The sequence below is a fragment of the Schistocerca gregaria genome, chromosome 4, assembly GCF_023897955.1.
Source record: "Schistocerca gregaria isolate iqSchGreg1 chromosome 4, iqSchGreg1.2, whole genome shotgun sequence".
Taxonomy (NCBI): Eukaryota; Metazoa; Arthropoda; class Insecta; order Orthoptera; family Acrididae; genus Schistocerca; species Schistocerca gregaria.
Window position 1 is genome coordinate 472,200,393 of NC_064923.1, and position 26,623 is coordinate 472,227,015.

The 26,623-nt window shown below is 43.9% G+C and overlaps 1 protein-coding gene across 10 annotated transcripts in view; it reads right to left on the reverse strand.

Moving 5' to 3' along the window:
* Nucleotides 1-26,623, reverse strand: part of LOC126267309 (kalirin) — a 2,010,890-nt gene that overhangs the window by 375,958 nt on the left and 1,608,309 nt on the right. For all 10 annotated transcript variants that reach the window (XM_049972405.1, XM_049972404.1, XM_049972401.1 and 7 more), the window contains one exon: nt 9,907-10,162. In XM_049972405.1, the coding sequence (XP_049828362.1) occupies nt 9,907-10,162 (256 nt within the window). The remainder of the gene's footprint in view (nt 1-9,906; nt 10,163-26,623) is intronic.

A 26,623-nucleotide genomic window follows, 5' to 3' on the forward strand; every position in this document is an offset into this window, starting at 1 on the left:
GTCAATTTGGCGGACAAGCGGGCAGGTAGATTCTCTTGTCTTCTCGTATGTCCTCCGGGCGCGACGTTGGAAACGATCAAGGACATCCATTACCTGTGCTGCGTCGCGCAGGTGTTGTGCCGGAAACCATCGAGGTACCTGACTTAGGCGGATTGCAAATCAAGAGAGACTTACACCACACCATAGACGATAAGTTTACAAGTTCTGAGAACAGTTTTCTGTCTTTTGTTAGAAGAGGTTTCAGCTGAAAAAATGTTGATCTAATTTTAAGCATTCGCTTTTTGTTTTGTTTTAAGAAGCCCACTTTTCCTTTCACCACATTAGGACCTGAAATGTAATTCAATTTCGAAAAATTACATGTTGTCAGTCACTTCATATATCATCTGCATTATTTGCATTGATTTTGCATTCAGTGTACTGTAGGATGGACTATTACGCATCAGATTATACACACAATCTGAGCAGAAGTATCCAGATACTCGTATGTAACAACTCTTCTCAAGCTGACAAACCCGATTTGATTGTGAAATGGAAGCCCAAAAGAACAATCACAGCTATACCAAGATCAGGGACATCTGATGTTGTGCACTGAGAAGGGTGCTTGGAAAATATCGCATTAAATCAGCGGAAGAAATCATTCGAGAATCGCAAAGTGCTAGCAGCACTCTAACTAGTACGAGACTGAGCGTTAGAAGTTAAAGAGACGGGCATAAAATGGCCGAGCAGCTCCTCATACGCACCTAATTTCTGTCATCAGTGCTAAATGACGACTGAGCTGTTGTAAAAATCGAAGCTACTGGACTGTGTATAACCAGGAAGGAGCGATTTGGTATGCTGAATCACGCTTCTCCCTGTGGCAATCCGATGGAAGAGTTTAGGTTTGGCGAATGCCTGGACAACGTTACCTGCCGTCATGTGTAGTGCCAGCAGTGGTCGGTTGGTTGGTTGATATGGTGAAGAAGACCAAACAGCGAGGTCATGAGTCCCATCGGATTAGGAATGGACGGGGAAGGAAGTCAGTCGTGCCCTTTTAAAGGAACCATCCCGACAATTGCCTGAAGCGGTTTAGGGAAATCACAGTGCCAGCGGCGAATGAGTGAATTACGGAGGAGGTAGTGTTACAGTATAGGAGTGTTCCTCGTGTTTGGGATATGGTTCCCACTTTGCGCTTATGAAAACGCTAATTGGGGATGGATTTGAACATATTCTACAGTACTGTGTACTGGGTATAGTACAGGAACAGGTCCGTGACGAAGACTGTACCAGTATGATACTGTACCCTTTCATAAAGAAGCAAATGTCAGGCAATGCCTTGTGGACAATGACATTCCTGATAGGGACTGGTCTGTCCACAGTCCTGACCAGAATCCAATGAAACACATTTGGGACAAGTTACAAACTCGACTTCGCTCCAGTTCCCCAGCGTCCAGCATCACTACCCTTTCTGACTTCGGTTCCTGATGAGGAAGAATGGACGGCCATTCCTCCTCAGACATTCAGACACCTCACTGAAAATGTCCCCAGTACAATTCAAGACGTCGTAAATGTGAAGAGTAGATACACCCCACATTTGTGTCCACTATTACCAAGTTCAAAAAATGGCTCTAAGCACTATGGGACTTAATTGCTGTGGTCATCAGTCCTCTAAACTTAGAACTACTTAAACGTAACTAACCTAAGGGCATCACACACATTCATGCCCGAGGCAGGATTCGAACCTGCGACCGCACTACCAAGTTTCCGGATACATTTGATCAAAGAGTGTATATACTCAGATGATGAATACCAATCAGAATGTCCGGTGATGACTACTGATCACAAACTAGATATACACAGGGTGGTCAGAAACAGTCTGAAAAGCTCTAAGGTGTATTCAAGGGTAGGTTAAGAGAAAATTCGATATTTTGCGGCAAGCCGCCCATTCATAGACGGTGTCGCCAAAGGTGTTTTCCATTTGGTTTCCTAAGACCGAACAAGAAAGCAATACAAAAACTGGACATGGGATACTAGTAAAGACCGAACCCGAGCCAAAGACTCAGCAGTCTCATGCACTACCATCTACGCCTCTCATGCGCTATCATCTCTGCTATGAAATGACAACTGGATATGGTGGGTTGCTTGAATCTGTGCGCGCTGTGGCCTGACTGGCTAATTAAGTCGGAAACGGCGCAACGGATCAGATTTTTCCTTAACAATTATTTCTCAGCACGACCTGCCCTGCAGCACCCTTACAAGGTTCACAGACTGGTTTTGAGCAGCCTGTATATAAGGAAGTTTGTGCAGCAGAGAACGACGTGTGGGCATTCCGAAGAAGGTGAGCTGACACGGTCACGCGTCCAGTGTCGGGTCAGGACATCGTGTACAGAAGTCGCTCTCTGTCTGTCTGTCTGGCGCTGCGACTGCTGGTGACCAGACCGCCTGGCCGCGTAATTAAGCGCGCCCACTGACTTTACGGCGCCGTAAACATCTGTGACCGACGCACATAATTTAATCCCAGGCGCCACGAGCTTTCACCTGGCGTCACACGGGGTGAGCGGGTCTGGCCGCGCCGACGGCCGATTGCTCGCGAGGTCGCCTGCCCATAGCAAACATCACCTCAGCCGCCCGTGTCCTCAATACGCAAACAACAACACCAACAAATTTACAGCGCGGCGGATGACTCATTACTTAAGTACCGGCGTACGCTGCTTTTAAGTAGCCGTTACCACGTCCGGACGACGGTGTTGCCAAATTACGTCAACATACCCCGGTTTGTGCTAGCAACGCTGTGATGAAATTTGCTGATACGTACGCACAGTCGAACCTGGATACGTGAGGAAACACTCTCTCTCTCTGTGGGACATACCGTCACGTTTCGTCATTTTCACTCCCTAAAACGTCTACAAGTGACAAAGTACAGTGAAGAGCCAAAAAAACTAGTACACCTGCGTATTATCCTGTAGAGCCCCCGCGTGCACGCAGAAGTGCCGCGAGACGACTGGCATGGCCTCGGCTAATGTGTGAAGTAGTGCTGGAGGGACTTGACACCATTCATCCTGCAGCGCTGTGCATAAATCCGTAAGAGTATGAGGGGGTGGAATCTTTCCCGAACAGCACGTTGGAAGGCATCCCAAATATGCTCAATAATGATCATGTCTGGGAACTTCTGGTGCCCAGGTGGCGTCTTTAAACTCATAAGAGTGTTCCTGGAGCCACTCTGTAACAATTCTGAACGTATGGGATGTCGCATTGTCGTGCTGAAATTGCCCAACTCCGTCGGAGTGCACAATGGACATGAATGGATACAGTTGATGGAACACGATGCTCACCTGTCAAGAGTCGTATTTAGACATATCAACACACACCCCACTCCAACTCCACACGCCGCACACCATTACAGAGCCTCCACCAGCTTGAACACTCCCCTGCTGACGGCAGGGACCATGGATTCATGAGGTTGTCTCCATACCCGTACACTTCCATCCGCTCGATACACATTGAAACGAGACTCGGCCGACAACATGTTTCTAATCATCAACAGCTCAATGTCGGTGTTGACGGGCCCAAGCGAGGCGTAAAGCTTTGTGTCGTGCAGTCATCAATGGTACACGAGTGGGCCTTCGACTCCGAAAGTCCATATCGATGACGTTTCGTTGAATGGTTCGCACGCTGACACTTGTTGATGGCCCAGCATTGAAATCTTCAGCAATTTTCGGAAAGGTTGCACTTCTGTCACGTCGAACGATTCTGTTTGGTGGTCGTTGGTCCCGTTCCTGGATGATTTTTTTCCGGGTGCAGCGATGTCGGAGATTTGATGTTTTACCAGATTCCTGATATTCACAGTACACTCGTGAAATGATGGTACGAGAATATCCCCGCTTTCTCGCTACCTTGGAGATGCTGTGTCCCATCGCTTATGCTATAACAACGCATTCAAACTCACTTAAATCTTGACAATCTGCCTTTTGTAGCAGCAATAACCGATCTAAGAACTACGCCAGACACTTGTTTTATGCAGGCGTCGCCGACCGCAGCGCCGTATTCTGCCTGTTTACATATCACTGCATTTTACACGTTTATTTGGCGCTTCATTGTTCTATGGTATCGTACTGACATCGCGTTTCCACACCCCAGATGGCAATGCGAATCAATACCACAGACATTAGCGACGGTTCGCTGCAACCCGCAACGTATGGTAGGCGCTCCTAAGAACCACGCCTCCCCTCTCAGCAAAGCAACGCCTTCACGCAGAGGTCAAGACACTTTCGAGCTAGCAGGAGCTTTCCTGAGCTACATAAATCGACATCGCAGCAGAGGACGAATGTGATAGTTAAAGTTCTGATGGAATGGTTCATTTAAATATTGAACATTGTACGTCAAGAGAACAATTTTTTAATTAGTACACCAAGTGATGGTTTGCTATCCCGTGACAGTTGTGAACTATGCAGTGCTCCTGTGGTAAAGAAGAAACGTCCTTATTGGCCCTTAGTTGTAATCACTTGCCTGGTACGGCACGTAGAATGTTCATAATATTATTTCATTATTTTTTGCAGTGATGGGGGGAGATAAGCATTATTCAGTAGTATCAGAATACCTTCTTATTTTTTGGGTACAAATAAATTACGCGCAGAAAGAGATACAGTGTTTTTTGATTCTAATGACAAATGTGAAGTTTGACAGTAAGAATGTTTGCCATTTTCACTCTTGAATTTCGTTTAAAGACACCTGCGCAGAGAAAGTGATCTGGAAGCGGATAGTGCAGACACAAAAAGTAAAAATAAAATAGTGAGTGTCACACAAGGACCATTCTGAGTAATTAGACATTCTTTCGTTTCGAATCCAGTTGGACAACTGGTTCAAATGGCTCTAAGCACTATGGGACTTAACTGCTGAAGTCAGCAGTCCCCTAGAACTTAGAACTACTTAATCCTAACTAACCTAAGGACATCACACACAACCATGCCAGAAGCAGGATTCGAACCTACGACCGTAGCGGTCGCGCGGTTCCAGACTGAAGCGCCTAGAACCGCTCTGCCACACCGGCCGGCCGGGTGGACACCTTCGACTTGAAAATATCGTAGAAGGAAATGGAAGGAAGATTGGGATTTGACGGTCTGTCCACAACTTTGTTATTAGAGACAGAGCACAAGCTCAGGACGCAAGATCAGCCGTGCCCTATCAAAGGAACCACCCAGGCACTCGTCTTTGGAGGATTGGGGAAATTAAGGAAAAGTTAAACGTGGATTGACGGACGGGGATTTAAACCACTGATTTTCCTCCACTGTACGGTGGCTGGCGGAGTAGCGATGTAGAAGCAGATGTAGATGTAGACGTAGGAAGGGCGGGGCGGCAGCTGAAGGGAGGGAGGCAAGGCGGGAACGAACGTGAGGCGAGACACCTGGAGCAGAGGGCCCGGCGTGGGCGGAACGACGCGCGTGCCGCATGCGTCATCCCAGTCGGTGCCGGACAGCGGCTGTGGCAAGTGTTTGGGGTAAACACGGCGCTGAGCTGGGCTGGCAGTCTCTTCCTGTCCTGCCCCACGCCACACCCACCACGCCGCGTGACGCATCCACAGCTTGCCTCTTTTTCCACAACACACCTCAGCAATACTTCCCGGAATCCGTGCCAATACATCAACCCACCGACGCGTCTGACGCACTACGAGGCTCTACGCTGTTACGCAGAGCGAGCTACCTAATGAGTCGTGTTCCTAACTGGCGTTTACTGCAGACCCAGACAGATGATACCCAGCTACATTTCTGACGTAAGTCACATACTCGAAGAGTGTAAAGCAAGTGTGGAATGATATCTGCCACGCTAGTTCTGAGTGGTATTACAACGGTGGCTTTTTCACACTCCAATTAGGCCTTCTGTCGATAGACACCCACGCGAGCCTAATAATAGTCTGCTATCGCGTCACATACAAAACAACGTTAGTCACTGCTTGGCTAACTGACGGCTTCGCTCTCCGAGAATTCTGAATCGGCGGATGTGAATGGTTTTTCCTGCCCGAAAATATTCGAGAGAGAAACAACAGTACACGATTTCAGTGCACGAAAGGACGCATGGGTATATTAATGACGCAAGAAATTAACTCCCTATAGAGCAACCATTGTAGTTTGGCAGTCAGTAACACATGGAAATGTCTTGACTACAATTCTTTTCATTTCATTGTCGCAACGGGTTTCAAACGTCTCTTCATAGCTGTGTTATGAAAACAAATAATTCAGCCGTTCTTCACGAGCTCTGCTGCCACCTTCTAGTCCAGTGGTTTCCCACCTTTTTGAGACTATTACCCCAGCGTACAACCAGATATTGACTAGCGCCTCCCCTCACTCACCAGGCCCAACATCATCAACATCAGTGCGTAACAAATGTTCAGATATGTGTGAAATCTTATGGGACTTAACTGCTAAGGTCATCAGTCCTAAGCTTACACACTACTTAACCTAAATTATCCTAAGGGCACACACACACACACACACCCATGCCCGAGGGAGGACTCGAACCTCCGCCGGGACCAACCGCAGAGTCCATGACTGCAGTACCTTAGACCGATTAGTGCGTAACTAGGCTTTAGAATGAAAACGAAGTTTCTCTGAACATTTCATTTTTTAAATAACGAATGACAAAGCATATTTAGTTTTTGTAGCCGTTTTACTAAATCACGAATTTACGAGTAAATGAGACAATTGCTAGTGATTATTTCTAATAACGTTTTTCTCGGCGAATCGCAAGTGCAACTAGGAACGCCTTCTCAGAAAAGAAAGCTAAACTGTACACTAGTTACAAACATACTTCCTCTGTAGCACTCCTCCCTCTCTAGTGACACTTTCTTCGCTATCCCCCACCCTCCCCCGCCCCCCTCCTTACATAAAGTCAACCAATTCGAAAACTATGCACTATACTTATTGTTTGAACATCACTTGAATATTGTTACTTCTGTCATGCCAGGCTGCTAATCCTTTTTATCTACCTACTTCCACCAGTAATAATAATAATAATAATAATAATAATAATAATAATAATAATAACAATATTAATAATAATAATGCAGTGTAGACCCTAAAGCAGTGTAGAAGCTATTATATAACTACTGTTGTCTTCTCAATTTTGGTCCTTTATTGTTGCGAAGTGCATCTGATCTATTGGGGGAAGTATCTACAGCTCAGGGAAGGAATATTCTTGAGATATTTATGCATATGTGATATGTCTTAATTTTATTGTCATAGATAGGTGCCGGCCGCGGTGGTCTCGCGGTTAAGGCGCTCAGTCCGGAACCGCGTGACTGCTACGGTCGCAGGTTCGAATCCTGCCTCGGGCATGGATGTGTGTGATGTCCATAGGTTAGTTAGGTTTAAGTAGTTCTAAGTTCTAGGGGACTGATGACCACAGATGTTAAGTCCCATAGTGCTCAGAGCCATTTGAACCACAGATAGGTGGTACAAAGCAAGAAGTACGTGTCTAGTGGGCGGACAATGTGAGGATGATGTTCAGATATTCCGTTCACAGTGCTCCACCACACTGTCTCGCGTGTTAATGCTTGTATTTGAAACAAAAAAATGCAGTTATTGGTAACTTATGTATTACAGTTTAATTAAATACTGATTACAGTAATGAATTTTGAAAATAATTTACTTAATGACTATAACACAATTGCACTATTTGTTTTTATCTCTTAGAAAGTTTTATTAACCGAGCTACGTGGTGCAGTGGTTAGCACACAGGACTCGCATTCGGGTGGACGACGGTTCAATCCCTCGTCTGGCCATCCTGATTTAGATTTTACGGGATTTCCCTAAATCGCTCCAGGCAAATTCTGGGATGGTTCCTTTGAAAGGGCAAGGCTGACTTCCTTCCCCATCCTTCCCTAATCCGATGAGACCGGTGACCTCGCAGTTTGGTCTCTTCCCCCCAAAAACAACAAAGTTTTATTTTACACCTCATGGGGTACTTACCCCCCGGACGGGAACAACTGTTCTAGTGGGTACTAAGTTTTGTTTAGGAGACTCGGTTTTCACCTAGAGTATAATATTTTGTGTTATCATTTGAATACCGTGTCTGAGGTTATGTACTACCTTTATTTTATTGAACACTGTTGTTTGTTGTCTGATTTTCGCTTTGTATTTTGTCTATGGCTTCTTTACGTATTTTTACACCAAAAAGTCTTAGGTTTTCGAACAACGCCACGAGTATGGTATTTAAAAAAAGATCAAGACACTACTGTGTACTAGCGACTGTCGATACTGAGGTTCGATTGACATCCAGCGCTTTGCAGCATGGTTGTTTTTGTGCGCGCCTACTGTAATTTCTCGTCATCCAGAGCAGTGCTTCATCATATGCTTCCTGCCGAGCGAGTCGACGCACTGATTCAGACGTTGCAGTCGTATTAGAAGTCAGGTTCAAATTTCCATCGGACCATTCTGATTTTGGCCTTATCTTGTTTTCTTGTATCACTTGACGAGAATGCCGGAATCGTTAAGACGGGAACTTGAAATTACGACCTCATCCGAACCACTTCTCTACACCACAATTAAGGTAATCGTGGACGTCCTATCGCTGCGTCGTGTCACTAGGCACAATCTGTGTGACACCATCATTTTACATGGTTGGTATCTACGTTCCGTTTTTTTTTTTTTTTTTTTTTTTTTTGTTCCTTACTGTGCGAGCCCGTCCCCTAAACAACGTTTTCAGTTTTTCTCTGTGGCAACAGCACTTCTACCATTCACTACCTCCTTATTTATTAAATGTTTAAGCCTCATTTTAAGTGCGTCTGTAGCGTCGCTATGGAACCATTTATCCGTTTGCGTCCGTAGTCCACCTATGTAAAAGTAAGTCGTGCTGTCACGTCTTGTCCTTAACCCTCTGTTACCGAAGGCTCACTCGTGTACCATTGATGGCTGCACGACCCAAAGCTTTACGCTTCGCCTTGGCCGCGCGGTTTGAGGCGCCATGTCACGGACTGCGCGGCCTGTACCGCTGGAGGTTTGAATCCTCCCTCGGGCATGAGTGTGTGTTGTGCTTAGCTTAATTTAGTTTAAGCAGTGCGTAAGTCTAGCGACCGATGACATCAGCAGTTTGGACCCTTAGAAATTCACACACATTTGAACATCTGAGCCTCCCGTGGGCGCGTCAGCACCGACATTGGACTGTTTATGACAGGAAACATGTAGTCCGGTCGCACGAATCTCTTTTCAAATTGCATCGAGGGGATGGACATGTACAGGTATGGAGACAACCACGTGAATCCATGGACTCTGCATGTTATCAGGGGACTGTTCAAGCTGGTGGAGGTCCTGTAATGGTATAGTGCGTGTGTAGTTGGAGTGATACGGGACCTCTGATGCGTCTAGATACGACTCTGATAGGTGACACGTGCGTATACGTCCTGCCTGATCACCTGTATCCATTCATGCCCATTGTGCGTTCCGACGGACTTGGGCAATTCCAGCAGGACGATGCGACGCCCCACGCGTCCCGAATTGCTACAGAGCGGCTCCAGGAGCACTCTTCTGAGTTTAAAGACAACCGCTGGCCACCAAACTCCCCAGACGTGAACATTATAGAGCATATCTGGGATGCCTTGTAACGTGCTGTTCACAAGAGATCTCCACTCCTGCAGGATTGGTGTCAAGTTCCTCCAGCAGTACTTCAGACGTTAATCGAGTCCATGCCACGTCGTGTTGCGGCACTTCTGCTTGCTCCTTGGGGCCCTACACGATACTAGGCAGGTGTACCAGTTTGTTTAGAGTATTCTTGGTTACCTAAAAAAAGTCGTGCGATAGAGAGTTAATTTTAATCGTGTTTCGCTGCCATTACTGTATTCAAGCTTGAGGCCAAGACCAGCGGTCTGGACAGCGAGCTGGGACGGTCGCTATACGCCATACAGTACATGGCCCGCTTGCGCTCGTTTGCCCGGGTACTCACCAGAGTCGTGGTCGGGGGCGGGCTTGCGCTGCGGAGACGTGGTCTTGGCGGCGGCGGGCGGCTGCTTGAGCACGGCCAGCGGCACCAGGCCCTCGGGCGGCGAGTCGACGCCCGCGCTCGGCATCCGCACCAGGCACCAGTCGGCGCCCGCCGCCTCCACCACCTCCACCTGCTGCCCCTTGGTCACGCTCAGCTCGTGGCTGCCCGCCGCGGCCACGTGGTCCGCCACCACCCACGTCATCTCCACGCCGCCCGCCTGCAACACGAACAAACGCGTGTGTGTGACCGATCGAATACACTGACGCTACAGGTACTACACTACTGGCCATTAAAACTTATACACCGAGAAGAAATGCAGATTATAAACGGGTATTCATTCGACAAATATTTTATACTAGAACTGACATGTGATAACGTTTTCACGCAATCTGGTTGCATAGATCCTGAGAAATAAGTACCCAGAACAACCACCTCTGGCCGTAATCACGGCCTTGATACCTTCAAAATTCCTCGAAAAATCTTCTCCATTACTACAAAGAATGAAACAGCTTTATAAACAAATTTTCATGTACATAATTAAGTATTCCACATAGTTTCTCCCAGTTTCACAAATAACATATTTCATTCTCTGAAAAACCCAATGGCTCGCTACTGTGACTCAAATAAGAAATGCCCCATCGCAGCACAACTGATTTACTAGCAAGTGAACCACAGATAAAACTAAGCAGAGTCAAGGATCTCATTCACTAATCGTGCAGTGCGGTCATTCATGTTTGTCCCAGTACCTTAAAGGTGAATTATTTACAACAGCAGAAAACGTATGAAAACTTTATACCATGTTCTGTGCAAATTAAAATGTGTGTATTTCAAAGGTTTCTTCGCCATTTGTGTGTGTGTGTGTGTGTGTGTGTGTGTGTGTGTGTGTGTGTGTGTGTGTATGTGTGTATGTGTGTGTGTGTATGTGTGTATGTGTGTGTGTGTGTGTGTGTGTGTGGACGTACTTGGAAAGTAGAAACAAAAAATTATACAGTGTCAATCCATCAGTAAGTGCAATGGTAAATAATAATCGTCATACCAAACAGCTGCGTATGTAGCGGCAATGCCGTGAGTCCTCGATTATAGTGGCAAACATTTGTAGTCGCTGTCGTTTGTACGCTGGTAGCATCTATCTGTACCCGGCGACAGACTCATGCGACTATACGGAACTCATCGCTTATCTCTAATCTAGTTACGCGTCTATTACGACAGGCATGGGCAGGTAGTAGGCCGTGTCCACGCAGGAGGCACCGATCCAACATTTGCCTGACGTAATGCAGAGAAACCACGGAAAATTTGTATCAGAATAGCCGGATGATGAGTATAGAGTCCATCACACCGAATACAAGGTCAGTCTGTCGTAAAGAGCGCAACGTCATTCGTTTAATCCGTACCGTACAATACTGCTTTTTTTTATAAAATATTCCAAAGAATAATTTTTTATGAAGTTAGAACCTAGTCCTACACTGTTCAGACATTTGACGACAGAGCAATTAGTTCCTTTTTTTTAAATTTACTGCCAGTCGAAATAAATTAGCAACGATTTCCATGGACGTGACTCTTCTGCCCAGCTAATGAGTCACATGGTCTGCGAGGTGGTGAGGTTTTTGCCATTCCGTCGCCATCGATCAAAGAGCGTCTCGCTATTACCAGCCTCACACATTACGTCAAATCTGGTTAACTGTTTGGGACGAAAAGAGACATGCGAAAGGTTATGAAGCTATACTTTTTAGATTAACAGAGTACACAATAGAGACTATTTATTGAATAAAATCCGGTAGAAAAAGAGCAATACATTCTACAGCCTCCAAATGGTAGCGACAGTATGTCTTACGGAGAACAACAGGCGCATGCACCAACCAATTTCTATCTCCTAAATCGCGACTGCGGAGCACGTCGGCAGTCGTGGCCACACAGTAATTGGCGCCTACGATCAGGAGCCCGCTATCTGTAAGCCGAACATCTAATTAGCTGTGGAGCTCGTGCGGCGCGAAACCCGACCGCGAAAGAAAGCCGCTCCCGCTGCGACGCGAATGTCAACAAATTAAACGGCGGTTGCGCGGGGCTTTTACGACCTGCCGGCCACCCTTAAGCGCCAGTGTTAACTCATTTGCGCGCCAGATAACCATCGACCCCTGGCCGGCCGGCAGTAACGCGCTTAACGCTGATCCCCACGTCGTGTTCAATAGTTGCCGCCTGCGATACGCGGCAATGACGGGAGACTGTAAAAATTAACCGGCAGATTCAATCCCTCAGAGCAGAGAAAGAGAGATTCATTTCGCATCCAGCTACAGCACTGAACCCGCGTCGTGAAATTAAGTGTTCTTAGCGGCACATGTGCATTTACGAGATGAGGTTGTACAATAACGGGACTATTGTGGTAAGAAAACTTTATTTAAAAAATACATGTATTTAGTTATTGTCACTCTCAATATATTCCCCTCCTCTACCCCTACAACGCTCCATATCAATTTTCTATTGATGCGAACAGTGCTGGAAGTCTTCTTTTGAGTCCTTAATGAAGGGTGCCGCTATTACTTTCCCTTCACCGCACTGAAATCTTGTTCCCGTTAATGTAGATTTGACCTTGGGAAATAAATAAAAGTTATATTGCGCTAGGTCAGGCGAATAAAGTGGGCGCTCTTAACACTGGGATCTTTCCTTCGCTAGAACCTCCTTAACAGAAAAAAGGTGCGAAATGTAGGAAGATCTGCTGCGGATAGGCACTTGGTGCAGTGACTAGCAACTGACCCTTAACATAGACAAATGTAATGTATTACAAATACATAGAAAGAAGGATCCTTTATTGTATTATTATATGATAGCGGAACAAACACTGGTAGCAGTGGGAGTATGCGTACGGAACGATTTGAAGTGGAACGATCATATAAAATTAATTGTTGGTAAGGCGGGTGACAGGTTAAGATTCACTGGGAGAGTCCTTAGAAAATGTAGTCCATCAACAAAGGAGGTGGCTTACAAAACATTCGTTGGGCCTATACTTGAGTATTGCTCATCAGTGTGGGATCCGTACCAGGTCGGGTTGACGGAGGAGATGGAGAAGATCCAAAGAAGAGAGGCACGTTTCGTCACAGGGTTATTTGGTAAGCGGGATAGCGTTATGGAGATGTTTAGCAAACTCAAGTGGCACACTCTGCAGGAGAGGCGCTTTGCATCGCGGTGTAGCTTGTTCGCCAGGTTTCGAGAGGGTGCGTTCCTTGATGAGGTATTGAATATATTGCTTCCTCCTACTTATACCCCCCGAGGAGATCACGAATGTAAAATTAGAGAGATTCGAGCGCGCACGGAGGCTTTCCGGCAGTCGTTTTTCCCGCGAACCATACGCGACTGGAACAGGAAAGGGAGGTAATGACAGTGGCACGTAAAGTGTCCTCCGCCACACACCGTTGGGTGGCTTGCGGAGTATAAATGTAGATGTAGATGTAAGTGCAATACGAGCAGGTGCCTCGTCAAAATGCAGAACCCGCGAGTTGTTCTTCCACAATTCGGGTCGGTTTTTTTCTTGTTTTCTCACGGACTTAACTAAGAACCTCAAGGCAATAAGGTTACTAGTTTGACCTTCAGGAACCCATTAAAGATACACAATTTCACGAGTGTCGAAAAAACTATCATCATTACTTTGAATTTTATTTGCTCATTTCAGCTTTTTCGCTCTTGGTGAAGTTGAGTCCTTCCATTGCATTGACTGGCGCTTAGTTTCCGCATCGTAACTGAAAAACCAAGACTTGTCACATGTTATTCGTCTCTCCGAAAAATTAGGGTATTTTCAACGGTATTCAAAGTGTAAGTACAAACATTTTCAATAGCTTGTATTTGTTCGACTGTGAGAATTTCGGCCTCATTTTCGCACACATTTTTCTCACGTTAAATTGATTACGTAAAACTTGCCTTATGCATTGCTTGTCAGTTCCGACAGTTTTAGCAATCGATCCAATACTCAACCGACAGTCAAATCGAATCAGATCAGCCGTGCGGAGTGGCCGCGTGGTTTGAGGCGCCATGTCACGGATTGCACGGTCGACTGTTTTGGAAAGGATTTTGTAATTATTATACGTTTCCACCTCAGGTCAGAAAATGGAGTCACTATCGGTGTAGACGTCTTAAGTAGTAGTGATCAGCATATGACTTGAACATGTTACGTAGACGTTTTACATACAACATTAGGAACTGCCTGTTCCATCTACAGAAAGTTATGTCCATGGTTTCGTTGACCTATGTATCTCATTCATTTCGGGTTTTTGTCATCCTACTGAGATGTTGTTCCCACCTCTCTCTGTATGCGGTTTTTTCGTCATTAATAGCATCTGAATTCAATTAATTCTGAACGTTTTAATTTCTTATTAAATCTCTTCTTTTGCAACACTTCACTCTCATTTCTGCTGTTTTTTACCTACGACGGAAAATTGTGGAAATTTGTGGAAAGGTCTTATGGGATCCAACTGCTGAGCTCGTCGGTCCCTAAGCTTAAACACTACGTAACTTAAACTAACTGACGCTAATGACGAGACACACACACCCATGACCTACGATGACAGAACTGTTTTAAAACATAGCAATTGCTAATCATTTGAGTGGCAGAGGCTTAAATATACACAAAATCAGGTATCCTAACGCATAATTCACGAACTTCAGTTAATGTAAAGCAAGGGACGTTGCTTCTAATCACCGCCGCTATAGGCATGACCCATGCTAAATATCTTATACTTACTTTTGTTGGGTACATAACTCTGCAAAATCTGTTTCACAATCATTTCATGTCCTGAAACATTGGGAGGGACTTATACACGTCAGTTCCGACTTGTTTTCCTAGTTCTGAATTCAATATTCCAATCTATATTTTGGTCTGAATTAGTTTTCATTCCGCTGAATGTGCAGCTCTAGGTTTGATATAAATTGAAAGGAAGAAGCTATCAGTTGATCAAACTTTTCTTCATAAATTTTATAGATGACATAAAAAGAGAACTGATAGATTTGTTTATGTCGATGTGAAAGGAATCAAAAATAATTCAACTTTCCACGCACTGCAAATGAAATCACACTGTATGAAGTTACGCGTCACAGCTTCAAATAACAATATATATTGTGCACGTTGTCACAGCGCCGTAAAATGCTTTCATTTACGTTTGAATGAGTTCGGACAGTTTAAAAGGATTGATACAAGTGACGTTGGAAATTTCGCTGTCCACCATTTTGCAACCGCGCCTAATCTATCCGCTTAAAGTACTGGAAAGTTGATGAATAAAAGCGACGAAAACAGCTGTACTCGCGTTCTGTCTGTGTGTATACGCTGTATGATCAATTTGTACCACAGGACAACTAAAGTGACTACGGCGTACGTTGCGTTTTTGTGTCAGTATGTACGGTGTTTATCTGTCGTATAGGATGCAAACTCTCAGGACCTGAAAGGAAGGAAGGTTACAGTTTTGCGTCCTGCCGACTTCAAGGCTAAAGCAAACAATCCGGCACTGGTATGCAGATATTTGCCGAAACTGTGTAAGGTCTACACCAGAACAACAATGAGACCACCTTGTAAATCACTGTGTCGTCTAGATTTGTTTTTCTCTTGATAATTATAATGTCGAAAAGCTGTTTGCAGCCCAGCAAACGATGTGGAGCAGAGGTAAGACACTGATTTCACATTCATTACGACTTGGAGAGAGTGGGGGATGGTTTAAAGTGATATCCCTTGCCTAGATTTAGGTTTCCCTGACTCAGTTATGATAAGTTCTGGGATACTTCCTCCGGAAAAGAAACCCGGTTTCTTCCCTAATCCGTGGTTATGACTCGCCTCTAATGACCTCGTCGTCGATAGAACGTTAAAACGTAAACTTCCTTCATCCCTTCCTTCCTTTCTTCTCTTCCCACTACGTTTTAACAATCGCGGAAGTTCACTAGTTCAGATTGTCACTGACGGAACCAGTCCTTACATTTGTTCCCTACACATGCTTCATATATATCTGTTTTCACACTTATACCTGCACACGGAGCCCAGAAACAGTACGAAAAGCTTCTACGGGTGTTAAGTATAGCTTGTGCTGAGAAATAGTTGTTGAGAAACAAACTCGATACCTTGCGTCCTTTTAGATTTAATTAGCATTGAAGTTAGCCAATCACGCCGTTGTGCACGCAAATTCAAGCAGCCTACCAGATAACATTTTTGATAGCGCAAGAAATTGCTCGTCCGTTATCTCGTATTCGATCCTTACACCGCCCCATGTCCGAGCTCTGTTGAGAAAGCAAACAAATAACACTTTTGACAACACCAATACTGCGCGCGCAAACACCTGGTTGACTAACTTAAATCGGAAACGGCGTAACGTGTCAAATGTTTCTCTTGACAGTTATTTCTCATTTATCGCTCAGCACAACCTACCCCGCAACGCCTTTTCAAGCTTTCCAGACTGTTTCTCAACCAGTATTACCCACCTGTTTTCCTATTCCAGTCGCGCACTGAACGGGAGAAAATGACTGTCTACATCCAAAAATGGTTCAAATGGCTCTGAGTACTATGGGACTTAACATCTGTGGTCATCAGTCCCCTAGAACTTAGAACTACTTAAACCTAACTAACCTAAGGACATCACACACATCCATGTCCGAGGCAGGATTCGAACCTGCGACCGTAGCAGTCGCGCGGTTCCGGACTGAGCGCCTAGAGCCGCGAGACCACCGCGGCCGGCTTTATACATCCCTCTGTGCGTACCCTAATCTCGCTTAATGTTCCTCTCATAATCCCTACGCCGAAAACACGGTGTTGGTAACATTATAGTCGCACCGTCTTCTTCGGATGCAGATTCACTAAAATTACCTAACAAGGTTTGGCGAGAAGTACCAGGCGGCTACTCACAGAGGTCCAGTAAGGGCTGCAATTATCGAATGGCAGCGATAATTAATAGCTATTTTAATGCATTAGTGCGAAACCGATTTACGCAGGAAAAAAAATAGTTCCAATTTTGGCCACCAGGCGGAAATTTAGCGCTGTACTTACAAGAAAGAAATATAGAAATGTTTCCATATGTAATGGATTAGGAACGGGACGTCAGCAGAAAATGTCACACAAGTGAGAATGGCATAATGTTGATTTTATTATTAATCGCCGCTTACACAATTTGTCAAATATGCGCACCGAAGACGTCAACGAGATGCTGTACGGCCCCAGATTTTCACCTGGTGGCCAAAACTGGAACTAATGTTTTTCAGCATGAATCCGTTCCACATTAACGCATTAGTTTTTCAGCATGAATCCGTTCCACATTAACGCATTAGCATATCTACCAAATTTCGCTGCTACACGATAATTACAGCCCACACGGGACCTCCTTAAGTAGTAGCACTTTCATTATAACCGCCTAATACGAGCGTAAGTCAATTATTATCCGCAATTTAATTATATTTTTGTTTATTTTGGTACTACTGTCGTTTTACGTTGATGACGCATGCTTTGTTTATTTGTTGTTATATTTTTGCAATTTTCAACCTGCTAGGTTAGTTTCACTATCGCTGCCGTGCTGTTAATCTACATCTACGTGATTACTCTCCTATTCACAACAAAGTGCCTGGCAGAGGGTTCAATGAACCACCTTCAAGCTGTCTCTCTACCGTTCCACTCTCGAACGGCGCGCGGGAAAAACGACCGCTTAAATTTTTCTGTGCGATCCCTGATATCTCTTATTTTATCGCGATGATCATATCTCACTATGTAGATATGCACCAACAGAATGTTTTCGCAATCGGAAGAGAAATCTGGTGACTGAAATTTCATGAGAAGATGAAGATCCCGTCGCAATGAAAAAGGCTAGTGTTTTAATGATTACCACTCCAATTCACGTATCATGTCTTTGACACTGTCTTCCCTACTTCGCGATAATACAAAACGAGCTGCCGTTATTTGTACTTTTTCGACGTCATCCGTCAGTCCCATCTGATTCGGATCCCACACCGCACAGCAATACTCCAGAATAGGGCGGACAAGCGTGGTGTGAGTAGGCTGCCGAAGAAATCATCCACAACAGGCTTGTCTTTCATAAAGTTTCTGCAAGGTGGGTCCCAAAACAACTCACACAGTTGCTGCAAAAAACATGTGGATCACTATGGTAACGAAGGGGACAACTTCTTAGGCCGGATCATTACTGGTGACGAAACATGGCTACATCATTACGAGCCGGAGAGTAAACGGCAGAGTGTGGAATGGAAACATGCAAATTCGCACTCCAAGAAAATGTTCAAGACCCAACCGTCCGCAAGAAAACTGATGCTTACTGCTTTCTGGGACGTACAATGTCCAGTACATTATGGGGAACATTGTGGGGAAAGGGGCAGAAAAATAAACAGTTTATGTTACAGTGAGATGCTTATTACCAGGCAACGAAGCAAACGCCAGGGATTGCTGTCAAAAGGTGTTGTGTTGTTGCACGACAATGCCCGTCCACATCCTGCTGCCCACACTGCTGAAACGCTCCAGAAACTCAAATTTGAAGTGCTGGATTATCCTCCATATAGTCCCGCTCTTGCCCCCTTCTATCACTTGTTTGGTCCACTCAAACAGGCATTAAGGAGCCGTCGATTTGCTCGGACGAAGCGGTGAAAGAAGCGGTGCATTCCTGGCTCGCAGCTCAACCGAGAATCTTCTTTTATGAGGGCATCAGGAAGCTTGTACAACAACGGACCAAGTGCATTGAAACGCAAGGAGACTATGTCGAAAAATAATGTTCTTCTAAGTTTCCGATTTGGTTAAAATAAAATTTTATAACTACTTTGCTGATAATATTTGACTTACCCTCGTACTATGCCTCCTTACACACTGCGGACGCAAATGAAACCAAGAGCTTGTTTCCTAAACGCGAGTCAAGCTTTATTCAATCAAAATGTATTGTTAACGATGTCCAGAAGCGCTACACATTCTAAAACCTGGCTCTTGATCAGAATTTAAAACTCTAATTCTGCGGTATACGGAGGTGAAGCGTTAGTGGCTAACTCGTTTTTCAGTACTTTCCAACTACCTTTGAATTTACTTTGCTCCAAGCCTAAAGCATTCACATCTGTTCTGGAAACTTCAGTTTTTGCTATATGAACCACCGCAGATTTCATCAGCAATACTGCATAAACATACCAAAACGGACGAAAGCCACTTCGGTGCAATTCTTTTTGTACTTCGCAGAGAGAAAGAAGTCAAGCAAACAACGATATTCTTTGTTTGACAAACATAGAGCTACATGTTACTTACTGTAAGATATTCTGAACTGTACGAACACGTTCCGCAGTTGCGTTTTAAATTCTTGCTAATTATGGACATTCTCACCATCACATAGTTCACTTGCCATCTGCTAAAAACGTGCTCCCATAGCGAACTCCTTTTGCACAAGATTTCCACCATGAATTCGCCGTTAGAAACTCGAACACTTCCGTCGTAGTTGTCGTTGATCACATCACTTCAGTTCAGAACCATCCACAACAAACCCAACGCTCCACTATTGCAATATCATCGTCGTTTTTTACCAAAGTAGTTTCTAAAATTATACTTGCAGGTTTCAAGAAAATGTATGTCGCTTCATTCAGATAGCATGGTCGGATCACATTATATTTTCCTCTTCTTCAGTTTTATGGCTCATTTACTCCTGAAGTAAACAAAAATCAGTCATATTAATCACTGCTCAATTATTAAGCATAATGAAATAGAAAGTATGATTTGTAAATGAACATACGAAATTTCTAGAGTCTGATATAGATATAGATTCACTTGTGACATTCGGAAAAAAGTCATTACTACGTTCTTCGCAAACTCAGAAGTTTATCATTAGAAACTTTTATAAATGTATACTTCCACTAGTAAACCCACGGCATACGATTACTCTCTGTGTATGAAATACGAATATGCTAAAAGACAAAACTGCTTCAGTCTTCGTATGCAACACTGCTGACACGAGCGCCTAGCAGTTGGCCTAACTCAAAAATTCGTAAAACGATAAAGGAACCCTGAGCTCCAACGTTAATCAACTAACGACAAAAATACATTACTTAAAATAAAATTGAAAAACGCCAGCCGCATCTCAGCCCATCTAATGCCAGAACAGTTAGCCTTTTCCTTTAAACACTTCCGACAATAGTATCAAGCATGCTACAATAATGTTTCCCCTAGTCGCATGATGCACTGTTTGGGAATGTATGCTAGAAACTAAGAGGATCCTTTGCAGCAGATACTGTATAGCAATATTAACAACATCTATGCCTTGTGAAACACAAGTTACGAATACATGGTCAGTATATTCACTCCTAAGTTGGCCTTTTTTTTAATCATTTCTATACTGCAACTTAAAAAAATTACAGTGATTGCCTATTTTAGTTTCTGTCATTAAAAAAATATGGCAGCGCCATCTTTTCTCAGATCACAGTCACTAAATGTCATCTGTAGCTCTCGATGAGTAATATAATATACGACCAGATAAAATGGATTTGGAGGAACAGCGCCTAAGCACAGAAACCGGTTGCGCCTGCCACCTAGTGGTGACACAGCCAACTATGATGTGCGGAGCCGCCGCTAGATAGCACGAGTGCTGCCGTTGCGAACTTGCGCATTCTGCCAATCTACACGCCGTACTTCCTGTTGGTGATAATTTTATTACTGCTTAATATTCGTTGTTTCTGAAAAATGTCCAAGACAATTGTGTCCTATCTACTGCCGTAATTCATGCAACCTTATGTACATCATCCCGATTGTTGCGGGAGAATACGAGAAAATTTTTGGATACATGCAAGAACAAATGCGCGCTTCTGCCATTTGCCAAGTTGGGTGACACATACTGAAGCTGGAAATCTACCGGAGTCGGTTACTTTCACATCGGAGAGAGAAATCAGACCGTGGTCGGTACTAAAGCAGAGCTGATAACTTCTGTTTTGTGTTGTTAGAATTCTTTACTAACATTTTTTTTATTTAAAAAATCCCAAATCACTGCCTAACACGTTACTTGTGCCGATACCCTCGATGATTTAGTGACGGTGACGCCAACGGTGCCTGCCAAACCGCACCAGTTTTGCAACACTTACTTAACGCCACGCTTAGTAAATCTCTCATCGCAAAGTCGACCCTCTAGTTTAATTGAGAGTAAAAATTAATCTACATTAGCTACAAAAATTTAATTAGTTAATAAAAAGAATGCGAAACAACTACTTTTTCAGTAACTTGCGAAGGGTTAGCGTTGGTTTAGTGACTAGGTGCAAAACTACTGATCAAAGATCTCGGGTTAGATGCCAGTTGAGACCTAGTACCTTTACTGTCACTTATCGCTTCTTTCACCTCTGGTAATATACTTTATATGAAAACTAACGAGTTGCATTGCGGTTGGCAGTGCACATTACATAGCTGAACCCCCTATTATTTGCCGGGTAAATTAGTTCAAAAGTCGGAAGGAAGGCAACGACATACCATCGCCAATAGAACCATGCCTAGTAAGGTACTATAGTGCAGAGCGAGGTTATTGGATAAAGTCACTGATAGTTTTACTAGGAGTAGCCGTTGCTTTTTTTTTTTTTTTTTTAAAGAAAGAACAGGTGCATTTTCATCTGCGTGGTTCTGAAAACAGACGGAACTTTCGGTACGGATGTTACATGATTTCAAGACGTCTGCAGTAACTAGATACAAAGGCACATCGCCTTAAAACAGTTAAACGTACTTTTCAACCCGTAATTACCTGCAACTTCAGAGATTACATCCGTAAACAACTCCAACAGCACGTCATTGGCAGCGGCGTCGTTTCACCCGTGTCTCGTTCAACGCCATTAAGCTCCGCCATTGGATGGATTACTTAGTTTAATTATTTTTATTGGTTACTCGAACCTCGAAGGTACTTCTACAGCAAACCGTGCAAATTTCTGCGGGTAAATGGTGTCTATACAACTGAAAACTTAACTTGAATAGAACCCATGAAGTGTCTCATGTGTTTTGAAGCGAAACATTTTAATAAAAGCTCTAATGGGAGGATAGATATCTATTTCATAGCCCGACTTTTCTACGAAAGATGAATGATAGAACGTAACCATAACGGCGATCTGAGGAACAATAAAATGGATCTACTGCACGGTGTACACCTTGACAGAATATAAACAATTGAGAAAGTAATGTAGGCAAGTACGCAGGATATGGGTAAAAATGTTAGATGCGAATGCTATGAATCGCAACATAATCACATTAATGTGACCACCTGCAAAAGTCTGAGTAAACTAAGTGTCGTTCAGTATTCGTCGGCCCTAGGACGATGAGATTTCACTGAACCAGCAAGGTCTACTACCCACCCCAATAAATTGATAGGGTGATTTTGAACAAGAAATTCATAAGAATGAGTGTCCCTAAGTGGAGAAAGATATTTTAGAAGTGAATTAGCTACTTTAATTCCCATAGAGTTATGTCCTTCGACGCGGGGCAGATGACTGGGTGGCAGGCAACACACATTGCATACACACGCCGCACATTGCTTCAGAGACATAACTAGTCCCAAACGACGCTTAGCATTTGCGGGAAGAATCGGCCAACATTTTGTTCCTAACAAAAGGGGTTCCCCATGACGACATCTGTCATCCACAGTCGTTTGTCGCAACGACTTTGAAACATGATGTGTACTGATAAAAGTGAGAGAGTACGTCATGTTACTGATGAAAATTCCACAGACCATCTGACACTTACGGAATTGCACTCCATAAGTTTTTTCTTGCTGACAGGATTTGACACCGGTCACGAAAACTGACAACAGCCGGAAGAGCTGTGTGTTGACCACATCCAGATCCGCATCCAGTGACACCTGTCGGCTGAGGACACGGCGGTCCGTTGGCCCTTTCGAGGCCCGTTCTGACAGTGTTTTTTTTTTTCATAGGTTTTGAAGGTCAGTGTCCCGACAACAGTTTCCTGAAGCAGTACCAGAGCTTCATTTGTGACGGTACGCACTGGTCAGACGGAAGAAACCAGAACCGCAGATTCTGACATGTGGTAACGATAGAACTTCTGCTTCGGTTGGAGCGATGTAAAACAAATGTTGTATTCACGCTTTCAAAATGCTCAGAGCAGCGTTAAAATAACCTTTTAGGAAGTCTAAATTTCAAAAACGTCCCCTTGAATTTCACAGCATGAGAACCTCATTTGTTACAGATCAGGCACAAAATCGGTTTTGAACATTTCCGGACATTGTTCAGTACAAAAAATGTCGAGCTTTCAAATATCTGTACAATTATTTACAATCTCAATTTGACATTTCATATATAATTACAATAAAAGTAAAAAAGGTTGCATATTCAGAGAGTCGAAAAAGCATCCTCGCGATTGTACGTGAAGAACGCTACACAAGCAACTATGTACAACTTCTTTAAAGAAGCTCGCAGTTCCTTGTGCTTAACAGTACTCGGAAATCCTTAAAGACGATTTTTACGAGTGTTTTTGTGAACCACATTATACTGCTTCAGGAAACTAAGTCCGGGCACTGAATTTCGAATCCTAGAAGTATACGGAGAAAAATAATAATAATAAAAAAGCCATGAGCGAAGAGGGCGAGTCTTTAAGCTCTCCTTGATAGATATGGCGCCATCTGAGAAACTTTAAATAAGATTTTGGGAGTAGTGTACTACAAATCAAAGGTCCAAATGCTGCAAAGAACAATAGCAATGATGCACGAAGGCGAATTATGAGGATCGCTAATGCGAAGTTGTGCTCTTTCAAGGAAAATATTTGTACGAATTTAGGCAAATTTACTACAGGGATACGGGAGGAATTATGGTGAAAGGAGGGAAAAAGAAGAGCCGTTCCAGGCTTTGTGGACTTTGGAACCATAGAAGGGGGTGGGTCGTAAGAGGGAGCGGGTCGTGGCACTCGTAGGCACTCAGTCCTTGCATGCAGATATCTCGTGACTAAAGTAAGGAACAATCACGTTGCAACTTCGTCTTTTGTAATTATTCAAGCTTCCCTCTTTTCTTTTTCTTCTCTAACATTTACTTTAGCGCCTGTCCCGTCGCCTCTGACAGCATTCTATCCAGATTAGTTAATTTTAATTAACAGACGGAAGCAGAAGTGTGCTAACTTTTCAGGCGGGCGCTGAAATAACAAGAGAAGGAACATCGAGCGGTTCTGCAGCTAAGGGACTAAAAGCGCATAACATACATTACGGTTGTTTTAAGAAATAGAGCTCGGACTATACCAATAAGGCAAGCAAGTGAAGCAGTACGACGAACATTAAAAGGACAGTGGACTTAAAGCTGAGAAACATTTAACAATTTTACAGTAGCTTGGAAGAAAAGAAAACGCCTTCGACATGAATACCACCAAATGACATAATCCCAAAACCTGTCACTGTATACTGAATTTCTGGGCGACCGCACTGTCGCCACATTTTAGAAACTGAAAAACGTCATATTTCAACAGCGAGGAGTTGCTGTTATGTAACGATTTATTTGCTGTTAGTTTCCACCTTCAGATCATCTTCAGGTTAAGAAAAAATTTACAATAGCCTACATGGCAACACATATATGGCTTCAAGTACAAGAAAAGCCAGCCTGCATTCCTCCTATCAATAGAAAAGTACATCAAGCATTCAATAATGGACGTTCAAACGGCAGACAAACAAACTGAAATTCTTAAAGAAACAGCAGAGAGAGTAGAGCGCCAAGTATCGTTTGAAAAAACAAAATACGTGTCCAGGAATAATCTGATGCCTACAATTCTAAAAGCTAAATATGGGACAATAGGCAAAGTTCAAATATTTGGGCGAAATCATTTACGAAACTTTCCTGGAAAAGATTGATTGGGAAGTTTGCTGTCACACATTGGAAACAGCTTTCCGAGTTACAAGAGACATCTAGAATGAAAACCGCATCTCAAGATACATCGCACTGAGATACTAGGACACAGTCATCAAACGGAAAATCTTAGGTCCAAATATTACTGAAGAATGAAAAGAAACTGAAAAGTATGCCCACATGTATTCAAATACGAAAAATCACAGGCTAAAATTCTGTGGACATTTTACAAGAATGAAACTGACTAGATTATTTACACGTTTTGGAATTTTATGAAAGCCACAGTGAAACAATAACTGGAACGATGGAGTGGCTCTATGTATTAAAAAGAAGAACCGAAAGAACCAGAGATAATACGACTTGAGATACAAGACAGAAAAATATTACGGCAGACAACTGATAACTGGATAGCTGCCCTGGCAGAATATTCAAAAACGCCAGAACAACTATGTCCGGAATGGGGAAAAGAGTCCATTCGGAGAAACTGAGGAAAACTAAAAGAAAGCGCCAGAAATGCCCCATATTGTACATCATGCAGGCCAGAGTGGCCACAATGTGAATAATATATAAAGCAGAATGTAGGTTTGTGAATATGTCCGGGACGTTCTCCTGGACCCCTGGCTCCATTTCAGCCAACTATGGCACAGAACCAGCAGGCCTCACCAATATCAGCACTGTGGGGTTCATAAACTCCTAGCTCCCAACAGGAGCAGAAATACAGACAATAATGTGGTCTTCCAGCCACAGGGGAATGGCTGCCGTACATGACAGGCATGTTGTGTCGGAGTTTTATCAGGCTGGATGGAGGGATGGATAGCGAAAAATGGGAAGGAGAGTAGGGACAGAGACAGCGATGGGTAGAGAAGGACAAAGGGTGGAGAAGAACGTGGGCACCACACACAGGGTGCAGAGGAGATGGACAGAGAGAACGGTGAGGAGGGGATGTAGAAAGAGAGAGGAACAAGGAGATGTACAGAGAAAGGGGGAATAGGAGATGGTCAGAGAGAAGGGGAGGAGGAGATGGTCAGAGAGAAGGGGAGGAGGAGGAGGAGGAGGAGGAGGTGTTAGAGAGAGAGGAAGGAGGAGGAGATGAAAAGACAGAGAGAGTGGCGAGGAGGTGATAGACAGAAGTGGGGGGATGAGGTGGACAGAATGTCGGAGGTAGAGGTGCAAACAGACGGAGAGGAGGAAATGTGTGCAATATTGCGTCGAACATTTATGAGGGTGAAGCCGCAGGGAAGAGACTAGTAATAATATAATGAAAAATAAAATGTATAAAAATAGTTAATCTTCGTCTACTGTTATAATCTAGTTCACCTGTTGGTGTGGAGGCCTTCCACATGCTGGTAACTAAACAGCTTTTGTTAGATTTGACACCATAGCAATGTTGTCACGTAGGGTTGTCGGACATATTGCAGGCACGTTAAGGTAATCTGAAGATCTAAACTAGTACAATAGAGCCACTTTCCATTCCGTGATAAACTGACAAAAAGTTTACATTGCCTGAACTACAGCTGAACTTGATGTGGGGAACTAGTGGTACGCATCACCCAGGTACTAAGAATACGAAGAAATTTTTAGTTTTGTTATGGAGGGAAGTATTGAGGGGAGATGGCGGGTGAAAGCCGTAAAGGGAGAGTAAGGGATGAATACGGTGAGGAGACTCAAATGGATGAAGGTTACGGGAGTTATCCGAAGATGCAGGGCTGGCACAGGAGAGAACAGTGTCGAGAGCAGCATGGAATCGGTCTTCCAGGTAAAGAATACTACTCCAAGTGTCTTCAAGGCACTATGATACGAGATTAATCTGTGAAAAAATGAAAATCTGGTCGATAAGCACACTCTTCCGCCCTCTCCTAAATCTGCGTACATTCGATCCCTACAGCAGGAC